The 10,270-nt window shown below is 32.6% G+C and overlaps 2 protein-coding genes across 3 annotated transcripts; both read left to right on the top strand.

Moving 5' to 3' along the window:
- Positions 1–278: 278 nt before the first annotated feature.
- On the top strand, positions 279–3,746 carry LOC120154265 (XIAP-associated factor 1-like). Of its 2 annotated transcripts, none has more exons than XM_039166067.1 (6): positions 279–364; positions 445–529; positions 1,406–1,541; positions 2,290–2,430; positions 2,524–2,645; positions 3,446–3,746. In XM_039166067.1, exons 2-6 carry the CDS (start codon positions 480–482, stop codon positions 3,606–3,608), a joined length of 612 nt encoding a protein of 203 aa, XP_039021998.1. In that variant the 5' UTR covers positions 279–364; positions 445–479; the 3' UTR covers positions 3,609–3,746. The 2 variants fall into 2 exon arrangements, with proteins under 2 accessions (XP_039021998.1, XP_039021999.1); XM_039166068.1 differs by having other exon boundaries at positions 2,293–2,430; positions 3,446–3,710.
- A 1,860-nt stretch (positions 3,747–5,606) lies between these two features.
- LOC120154256 (protein CLT2, chloroplastic-like) lies at positions 5,607–9,282 on the top strand. The gene is made up of 10 exons (XM_039166064.1): positions 5,607–6,082; positions 6,160–6,305; positions 6,484–6,521; positions 6,699–6,814; positions 7,344–7,443; positions 7,525–7,560; positions 7,649–7,699; positions 8,281–8,404; positions 8,752–8,877; positions 9,028–9,282. Exons 1-10 carry the CDS (start codon positions 5,712–5,714, stop codon positions 9,183–9,185), a joined length of 1,266 nt encoding a protein of 421 aa, XP_039021995.1. The 5' UTR covers positions 5,607–5,711; the 3' UTR covers positions 9,186–9,282.
- The last annotated feature ends 988 nt before the right edge of the window (positions 9,283–10,270 follow it).

Genomic DNA, 10,270 nt, shown 5'->3' with positions numbered 1-10,270 from the left:
GATTAAATTGATAATTTTTTATATAAAAATAATTTAATTGATTTATTTAAAATTAGAATTGAATTGATAAAATATGTAAATTAATAAAAACTAAACGTATTATTATAAGAGTTTAAAACTTCCACGTTAATAAATTGTTAGTGATTTAACCACCAATGAGTAGATTGATAAAATATTTAAAGTTCGGTGAGTTAATTGACAAATTTTTCAGTAATCAGAATAGAATTGATCATGTAATTTAGTGACTTAATAAGTAATTGACCCTTATTGTATTCTTTCTCTCATAAATTTCGGGCGAATAAAAGGAAAAAAAATTGAAAGGAAAGAAGGGGAGTTTCCTACGAAAATCAAGTGCTTTTTGCAGGTTTAATCACTAATCTTGATTAGGAATTTAAATTATTACATCTTCTTCCACCTCAACTTTTTTATCTTTGAATGATTTAGGTATTTCCTTTTTGTCGAACAAAGATTTTGAGGGGATGGTTATGACAATTGCTTCAGACGAAACCACCAGCATATGCGATCACTGGTATTTATTATTAGCATGATTCCGTGATCCTTTTCTAGAATTAATTTCCATTCGTTCAGTTTTAAACGCAATCTTTTTCTTGTCTTCCGGATCCCAGCTCCTTTGTTTCTCTATTCTTATATCAGTTCAGAATTTGTCTTTATGCTTAACAATTGTTTTTTTTAATTATTGTTATTGCCTGATTTGTCTAGAATTTCATGTATAAAGAAATTATTAGTAATTTAAGTTGACCAAATCAAGCTGGAAAGGGGATTACTTTAGTTGAATGACCTGCTTTGATGTCGGTCAGGACCTAAGACGTGTTCCCTTGATGCTTTTGTGCATTCATGATTGTATTAGTCATCAGATCATTGCATTTTTCGTTGCTTGTAGTTGAAAATCCTTTGAATTTGGAAAGTTTGGCTGTGATTATTGGGTATTTTGAAATTTTCAACATAATTCTTGGTGTTTCATTTTGGTTTTCTATTAACATTAACTCTGCAATCCACTTGATACTGGGAAGTGTGTTGCATATATGGAATAAAGCTTGAAGCTTTCAGTTTTTCCTATTTATCATGGATGCTTGTAGTTCATGATGACATCATGGAAGTGTGCTTACATTGTTAGGAAGGTGAGTTGTGGATGAAAGATTACCGAGGTTTGTCTACCGGCTTGTTTTCTTGGATGATGGAAGTGCATTATCAGTTTCTGAGTTTTGTCTTGATGTATGCCTTTGGTTTGAAGTGGTTGCTATTTGCTAATTAATTTGATGTTACAATGATGTGTTCTCTATTTCAGTTTTACGAGGATGGAGTTCCTCTTACTCAAATACATAATTCTTTTGAAAATTTTCTCCGAAAAACTCTTTAAGAAGTACTTTTCTTTTTGATGGTTCAGTGACAGAGCTATACCTTCTTCAAATATAGACTTGCATTATGCTCATTGTTCTCGTAATCTACAAAAATGTAAAGTTTGTGGTGATATGGTTCCAAAAAAGCATGCTGAGGAGCATTTCTTAAACACCCATGCTCCGGTAAGTCTTGTCTAGTTCTTTTCAAATGAACTAATTCTTTAACTTGCTTTTTCTCGTCTATCTTCTTTCTCCATCACTATGATGGCTTTTGAGTGTTATTTGTGCTAGAGAAATAAAATTGTCCTACCCTTGAAGGTTGCTTAATAACAGAAATAATTGGTAACATTCAAATGTACCTAAATTTTGGATCTTTTATTAGGTGGGTTTTTTCTTTTAAAATAAAATTTATGGAGAACGGGTAGGAATAACAAAGTTTTGGCCTTTGCCATATTCTCCCGATTGCAAAACATCTTATTGACCTAGGATTTGTAGTTATCTGATGAAGAAAATTGATAAAGCCTATTTAAAGTGAAGGATATTTGAGTTAATATCCCCCCTCTATATCATCCCCTTTTGAACTCGAGTTTTCTCTTTTGGGTTTCAATGCATGAATTTGTCAAGGGAAGATTATTTTCTAAGATCTTGCTCGTAAGGTAGAAATTATTCAACCAACTCATACTTAAGTGTTTATTGTCAATGAAGGTTTGAAATATTCTTAAAAGTGAAATAAATGAGAATACAAAGATTCTAGTTACTCCTTTAACGTTGATGATTTAATGGATAAGTTCAGTCAACTACAAGGTTAGGGAGCCTTTATCTGTTTGTTGATTCAGTCATGCTTGTATGTTGGTATCTAATGTGCAATTGCACATCTACTCTTGAATCCAACTTGGTATTGGCATGTGTTATAAACTTCATGCATATCAAGCAGGTGACGTGTTCACTGTGTAGCGAGACAATGGAACGTGAAATCCTTGCTATCCATAAAGGTGAAAATTGCCCCCAGAGGATTGTTACTTGTGAGTTTTGCGAGTTCCCAATGCCTGCTATTGATCTGGCCGAGCATCAGGTGCTAATTTTTGAATCATTTTTCAGTGAAGGGATTCCAATGATATTTGCTAGGTGAAAATGTTATAATGTTGATGTTGCTTTGCTATCTTAGGAAGTATGTGGGAACCGGACAGAGCTCTGTCATCTTTGTAACAGATACATTAGACTGAGAGAAAGATATAACCATGAAAGACGGTGTAATGGTATTCCAGAAGACAATGTGGGATCTTCCAGGTATACATGCTATAATTTATGATTGGAATGTTTTGGTTGGAATCAGTTATTGTTTCCACAAATTATTTTTGTACTGATGCCCTATGTCGTAAGATTATATGTTTGTCTCCCTAGTATTTGTCAGCAAGTTGGCATTTTGTACTCGCAATTTTCAGTCAGGAAATTAGTAACTTTCAGTTAACCGAGGAAAATATTTGAAAAAAGTATTCATTGCTTTCTATTGAATGTATTTTCGTACCAAGAGCTAGTTCTTTGGGCATTTGTGTCTAATGCTGCATTTTGGATGAACATAGCGAGTTAAGAGCATTTTCTTAGCTTGCTATTTTATACCGACAAAGGCATTTTAAGCTGTGATATGTAATCCATGGTTGTATTATAGGCCATGTGATTCCTTTTTCTACCCTCTTCCATTAAGCTCTTTTGCTCCGACCCTTTAACTTCCTCTATTTATTTGATACTTTTATTTATAGACATGGTGTGGGGTTATGTTCCTTCAAGGATCCTCCAAATGCTTAGGAAAAGTAATGATCATATATATCCTTGTCGGGCAAATTTCGTTGTGAGATGCTCATATCTAAATCCTAGTAACATAACCATCAATCACAAGAACTACACCCATTGTAGGGCAGGAAATAGTGCATATTTGAACTTGTGTTGATCACCTGGAGATTAATCGAACCTATGATGTTTTCTTCTTTTAGTTATCTGAAAACTGTATCAGGATTTAGCTCTGCATTGTCTAAAGAGAATAGTACGAAGTATCATAGGTTTAATTTCATGAATTTGGGAGCTATGTTTAGGAATGTGAGGCCAGCTGAAAGGGAGCAAGGTGCTCAGAGAAGGCAGCCGCCACCTGAATATTCATGGAGACGACTTGTATTCGCAATTGCAATAGCCGGGATTGCCGTTTTATTAGGATCACTATTTTTCCAGAAGACAATGGAGACCGGTCTAGTAATTTAATTGTGTTGATGATGCACACTGGCTTGGTGTAAATCAGTTTGAGAGCTTACGTACTCCTTGAGCGTACACCTTTTGATGTATTAAAACTCGATTGAGCTTCTGATCATTTATGGACAATACCATCGACATATTGCTTCTTGACTTCTGAATTTCTGTACATGAAAAATAGCACCGTTGCCTTAATTTTTTTTTCATGTAATTTCTAATTATTATCACAATAATAATAATAAACTCGCAATGTTATTAACTTTTTTAGAGTCGTTATAGTTTGACTTTTATTTTTTTAATTAAATTTTTTCTTTATTCTCTTAAGAAGATTCATATTTGAGTCACAACCTTTCAAATTGGCACTTTATGCTTCTTAATTTATTTAGTTGTTACCATTCTCAGTCATGAGCAAGAATTCATTGCGTTAAATAATCTTCTCAGTTTGAATTTATGCACTGTTTTTCACTTGTTCAAGTTAGGAATCTTATTGTTTGTTTAGTGTTTTGGTGAGCTTAAAGTTCTCAAGAGTTGTTTTGTATATATTTTTAAATAGTGTGCAGTTATTACAATATAGTATTTGTTTATAACTATTTTTCAACTATTGATAATACACATACCTTGCAGACGTTGCTTAAACCTAAGACCTCTAGAGAGAATAATATTCTCCTTAATTACTAAAGCTATTTGATAGATTTAATTTTGCATATTAATCTAGACAATTAATTCTAGTTTCATCATTTATGAACGTTAGGTAAAATTTTAATCCTGTAACAAACTTACAAAATGATCAATAAAATTAGGCTTAATACAAAAATAAGTGCCCAAATTATATCATTTTCTCCATTTAGGTGTTTAAATTTTTTCAGTCAATTCAAGTATCTAACGTTTTCAATGTTATACATTTAGGTGTCTCGACAGTAACTGACATTAAATCCCGCCGTTAAATGACATGTGTCACACTCAAATAATTTTTTTTTAAATATACAAGTTTAAAATTTTATAAAAGTGAAATGTGTCATTTAACGACGGTTACAGTCTTGGTACCTAAAAGTGTAACTTGAAAACGTTAGACAGTTAGATTGATCGAAAAATAGTTTTGACAACTAAATAAGAAAAAATATATAGTATAGACATTTATTTTTACATTAAGACTTAAAGTTATTTAACTATTATAAAATAATTATTAAGTTATCAACTTCTAGAGTAATTGATTAAAAATTCTTACATTTTTCTCTACCTTAAAATTGTGGCTTCAATACTCATTAAATGTAAAGTCTCTTTTCCCCTCTTCTAAGTAGATATTGTTTAAAAATAATTATAAAAATATTATTATAATATTATAATAATTATTTTATAAAATAAATTTAAATTCAAAAATTAAATAGTTAATATAAAATATTTAAATATATTTCAAGGATCTATATTATACTTTTACTCATTGTAATATAACAAAATATATTGTTTTAAGTAAAATAAAAAAATATTAATAGTCCATTTTTTAAAATTAAACAAAGTAAAAAGAGTCACGAACCCTCGCACAAAGTTTCTTTTTCAGGTAAACTATACATTTAGTAATTAAATTATTAATTTTATTCTATTTTAGTATTTAATTTTTTAATTTTTTTAAACCATATCTAATTTTTAGTTTTTATTTCATTTTAGTACCCAACCATTAAAAAATCAATGCATTTAGTACCTAAACTATTAGTTTTGGTCTAATTTAGTACCTAAACTATTAGTTTTGGTCTAATTTAGTACCTAAACTTTTCAATTTTTTTAAAAGTTAACGTTATTTTTTAGTAGGATACTAAAATGGAACAAAAACTAAACTTTATATATGATTTTGAAAAACTTGAAAATTTAAGTACTAAAAGGATAAAAATTGATAGTTTATATACTAAATGCACAGTTTACTCTTTTTTGATAATGCGCAATGGTTTTCAAATTAGATTTTAAACTTTCCTGTTTGGTTTAATGAAAAAAAATTCCCCGATCCAAAAAAGTCAAAAACCAGTTCAGATAAACAATAAATGTACATTGCTTCCGCCCATAACCAATTGAGTCATCAGTGAGCCGCCAGCATTCTCATCTCCAGTCAACCTTTCTTCCTTTACAATGTCATTCTCCTCCACGTCGTTATTTCGTTCGCTTCCCTCCCATCTCGCAACTTCCATCCTTCTCAACTCCAATTCACCTAAGCTTCAATCTCCCATCTTAATGTCACTCCCTCAAAACCGTTCTTCATTCCACCGCCAGCTCAACCGTAGCATCACCAAAGCTCCACCCAACAGCTCCGCCTTCATCCGCCCTAATCTCACAGTTCGCGCTTCAAGTAAAACACCAAGCGCCACCGCCGACGCTAAGCTAATTGCAATATCCTCGGCCGTGACTATTACATTCGCTGTTGCTAATCGCGTTCTCTATAAGCTCGCACTCGTTCCCATGAAGGAATACCCTTTCTTTTTAGCTCAATTTACCACTTTTGGGTAAAATTATTTCTACTTCAATTAAATTTCAGTTTTATTGAGAAAAAAAGCAAATTAATTGTATTTGAAAAATGTAGGTACGTGGTGATTTATTTTTCGATTCTGTTTATTCGTTATCGGGCGGGGATTGTCACTAATGAAATGTTAGGTTTGCCTAAATCGCGATTCGCAGCCATCGGTATGCTAGAAGCTCTTGGAGTAGCTAGTGGAATGGCTTCAGCAGGTACAAACTTTTCAATAGTATATTAGAATTCTTGATCCGTAAATTTGAATATGTTAATTGTAAAAGATATTTCCAAATGATCCATTTATCTGAATTAAGATACAATAAATGTCATTTTTTTGTGTTTGATTTAATGAGTTCAATTTTGGCTTCTGTAATTATTTTGTAATTTCTACAGCGATGCTTCCAGGACCAGCCATTCCAATATTGAATCAGGTTTTCTCTTCAAAAAGATATAATATGCCTTTGATAAATCTACTTCTTTGGATAAGTAAAGGAATACAAGAAAAGATTTCCCTTATTTAATTTTAGATTAGATGTTCGTTGTTGATTTACATTTGTTTGGTAGTATATTGTATTAGGAATCAAAATAATACTTCTATTATCTTGCAGACCTTTTTAGTGTGGCAGCTTGTATTTTCAGCTGTTCTGTTGGGGAGGCGTTATTCATTTAACCAAATTGGCGGCTGTTTGCTTGTAGCGGTAGGAGTCATAATAGCTGTTACAAGGTATGTTAATGCTATATGTTCTTTACTGCCAATAATTGCACCTGTAGCCTGTAGGTATTCACCTTCAATCTTCTGTAGGGTGCAATGGTGCAAGCCTAGTGGAAGAGTTTACCTACCTAATGGACACTTTTTTTTTTCATAAAATTTTTGCCTAAAAATGCATAAAGAAATATTACCTGATGGCTTGAGCTACTGAAAGACAATAGTAGAAATATTTCAGTCTGCATCATTCATTTGTTGTGCTATAGAATTGTAGCTTAAACTTCTTAGGTGATCTTGGATGGAAAGGAATAAATCTCTGTTACTCATAGGCACCTGACACAAGTCAACCGGTTATCTTTTCCCCCTTTTTTTGGTCAAGACCAGTTTCACTTCTTAAAGAAGAGCAGTTCAGTAAAGTACCATGGTTCTGTTAGGGCACTGCTTTGGCCGGACTATCATTTCAGAATTGTCTCCATACATGCATTTCTCCTTGCTACTTAAGTGGGGGTAAAGATCTGATGTTAGTTTGCTGTTTTTGTAATTTTAGTGGTTCTGACACTGGTCAGATGCTATCTGGAATTAAGTTTATGTGGCCAGGACTGATGATAATATCAGCAGCTTTTCAAGCCGGTGCATCTATTATTAAGGTTCAAACAATTTCCATCTGTTGTTAGTTCTATGGTATTTTTCAAGCAAACATAACAACATTATTTCCTTTCTTGAAACAGGAATTTATTTTTCTTGATGCTGCAAAGCGACTCAATGTATACATTTTCTCTGAGTGGGTTTCCATATTAGCTTGTCTTGTTTATTTCCTCATTGATGCTCAAACTTTCAAAAATGCTTGTGCAGGCGAAGTCACTTGATATATTTGTTGTCAATTCTTTTGGATCTGGATTTCAGGTATATTTGCTGTTGTGCTGTAATAGCTTGCATTTCTTTTCTATCAATCCTATTGATGTATGCTCATTTGGTCTTTCAAGATGCAAATATTTGAATAAAAATCTTTCTCAAAGTACATTCTTCTCAATTCTTTTGACGGGCTCATTTTGATGGAATAAAAATGGAATTGATTTCTGGCTTATCTTAGTTTGAGTGAACGGTCTTAATGTTTCTATAAAGTCTTTCCATGTTTCCAAAAACTTACCATAAAAGATAATCAACTCCTATATATGTTCTTCCTTTCTTTAAACTAAACAAGGGAAACCAAGTTGTTTAAACTTTAAAGTATTGCCACATCAAAAATTGGACATTTAGATAGATAGATCTTGGATGGTTCAAAGGTTCTGAGCAATAGCCAGATTCAGCTGCTCTATTAATCAAGATTTGCAATAATAGATGTTCATTTTTGCCTACCTACCTACTTGCAGAGCTTCATTTCAATTAAAAATATCTTACATTTTAAGCCACTGCTTTCCTCGAGCATTTTGTATGTTCCGACATATGTTCCATTGGTGGATTTTAATGTTTCCTTGGACTTGTAGGCTCTCTTTGTGCTTCTTTTGTTGCCATTGTTGTCAAATCTGAAAGGGATACCGTTCTCTGAACTTCCTTCATATCTAAAAAGTGGTGCTGCATGCTTTCTAAAACTAGGAGGTGAAATATCAGGCAAGTTTACATTTTTATTTAATATACTTGTGGGTATATCATAATTTCCTTTTTTACGTAAACCTTAGTTCCGTAGTATATATATTTTTAGGTAAGATGCAAAATACCTCTAAACTTGGCTCTACAGAATTTGGATTATCAGTAAGCAATTTTGAACATGTAGTAAAATAAGGTGCAGTTTTTAGCCATTAGCTTTGTGCTGTAAATCGAAGTCATGTTTTGTTATGAAAATGGTTAATATCCCTATTTAAGCTTTTGGCCATTCGTTTTGCAGACACTTCTGTTAGTCGAATAAATCATATTCACCATAAAGTTTGGTTAATAATAAGTTGTAATTTTCACTCCAGGTTGTGAGGGGGCTCCATTACTTCCACTACTTTACATAGTTACCAATATGGCTTTCAACATATCAGTGCTCAATCTATTGAAAGTATCCTCAGCCATTGTTGCGTCTCTCACTGTAACATTGTCAGGTCAACTCTCTCACTCTCTCAATTTACATGCAGGGTAACATGATCTTGCATGCATGCCAGAACATGTACATACTTGAATCTATTTTAAGCCACCATTGTAGCATTGTTCTAATTTCTTTTTTCTCATTTCCCTTTCGGTTCACATCGCAGTGCCTATTTCAATTTACATTCTCTCCCTTCCATTGCCGTATCTCCCTGATGGTTCAAGCTTAAGTCCCTTTTTCCTGTTTGGTAGTTTAATTCTCATGACGGGTCTTATTCTCTATAACATTGCACAACCTTCAAAGGAAGACTCAAAAAGTGATTGACATTACAAATTTACAGTTGATCATCAGAAGTTCAATGTAAAACCGTTTAATGACAGTTTAATATGCTTAAAGCAGCATTTTTTCCCTCGAGTGGGGCCTTCAGTTTTTACTAAACTTGTTACAGTGCACAATAATATGATCGACTGCTCCTTAAGAATTTCACTTTCATTTTATCACAAAAGAAACCTCACAAAAAGGGCACACAAGTTGTTGGAACTAAAATTTTGAACTTAATAAATATCATCTTAAATGGTTACATGAATAAATTTAACTAAATAGCTTCATCATTATATTAACTGATTTTTCAATATTTCACTTCTTGGTTCTTCCCACCAAACAATAAAAGAATCCCTAAATGATTAGTTGGAGGATAAAATTTCAAACCCTGCATATGTTAATTATAAATGAATAAGAGGTAGACTGGACCTAAGGTGGTGCCGAAGATGAAAATACAACTCAAAAGGGCAGCAACAGAAGATTTTAGTACCGAAACATAACAAATCTCATTCCCATTATATGTGTTTCAGTCTAATGATCTAAGTTATCGGAGAAAGAAAATTAATAAACTCTTAATGCAATCCAGAACTTATAGAAAATGCTTTCAACAGAGAACTCAAATGCAAAATTGTCATTCTAACTTCTGGTCCCTTTTAACATGTACATCCAATTTGTTGCCATTAATGCTTCCTCTGCAAACAAGCAGACAAGATGTCAGCCTCTACGTCGCGTATAAGTCTGTAAAACATTTTGAAATATATATAGTAAATACATGCCTGGCTAAATTTTTTATGAAAAATACTTGTAAGATATTATATAAAGCATATAGATAAAAAAAAAAAAAGCAACTAGGGATGCCATATAATAGGTAAACTAATGTCAGGCCAACAGATACAATCAGCGAGGATTTTCTGTGTCGCTTCTTACAATATATGAGGTGCTTCATGCAAACCAACAATACAGCAGACATCAGGCTACAATAAGAAGTCTCATCGACAATAAGTCGAGTCCTATCAACGCAATTAGATACATGCATAACATCATCCCCGGCGTAAGACTAAATAATTAACCATATAAAGCGCTACAGT

The sequence above is a fragment of the Hibiscus syriacus genome, unplaced genomic scaffold (genome assembly GCF_006381635.1).
Source record: "Hibiscus syriacus cultivar Baekdansim isolate YM2019G1 unplaced genomic scaffold, ASM638163v2 tig00111127_pilon, whole genome shotgun sequence".
In the NCBI taxonomy this organism is placed as follows: Eukaryota; Viridiplantae; Streptophyta; class Magnoliopsida; order Malvales; family Malvaceae; genus Hibiscus; species Hibiscus syriacus.
Note: the sequence above shows the minus strand (reverse complement) of the source record. Positions and strands in the feature narration are given on the sequence as shown.

What these genes read in the sequence shown, in the direction of transcription:
- LOC120154265 (XM_039166067.1), top strand. Translation starts at nt 480, where the DNA reads ATGGTTATGACAATTGCTTCAGACGAAACCACCAGCATATGCGATCAC. An exon ending in TTGATCTGGCCGAGCATCAG is followed by an intron (nt 2,431 to 2,523) that starts GTGCTAATTTTT and finishes TTGCTATCTTAG; the next exon opens with GAAGTATGTGGGAACCGGAC. An exon ending in GACAATGTGGGATCTTCCAG is followed by an intron (nt 2,646 to 3,445) that starts GTATACATGCTA and finishes AGCTATGTTTAG; the next exon opens with GAATGTGAGGCCAGCTGAAA.
- LOC120154256 (XM_039166064.1), top strand. Translation starts at nt 5,712, where the DNA reads ATGTCATTCTCCTCCACGTCGTTATTTCGTTCGCTTCCCTCCCATCTC. An exon ending in CCGGTGCATCTATTATTAAG is followed by an intron (nt 7,444 to 7,524) that starts GTTCAAACAATT and finishes TTCTTGAAACAG; the next exon opens with GAATTTATTTTTCTTGATGC. An exon ending in CTTTTGGATCTGGATTTCAG is followed by an intron (nt 7,700 to 8,280) that starts GTATATTTGCTG and finishes TTGGACTTGTAG; the next exon opens with GCTCTCTTTGTGCTTCTTTT.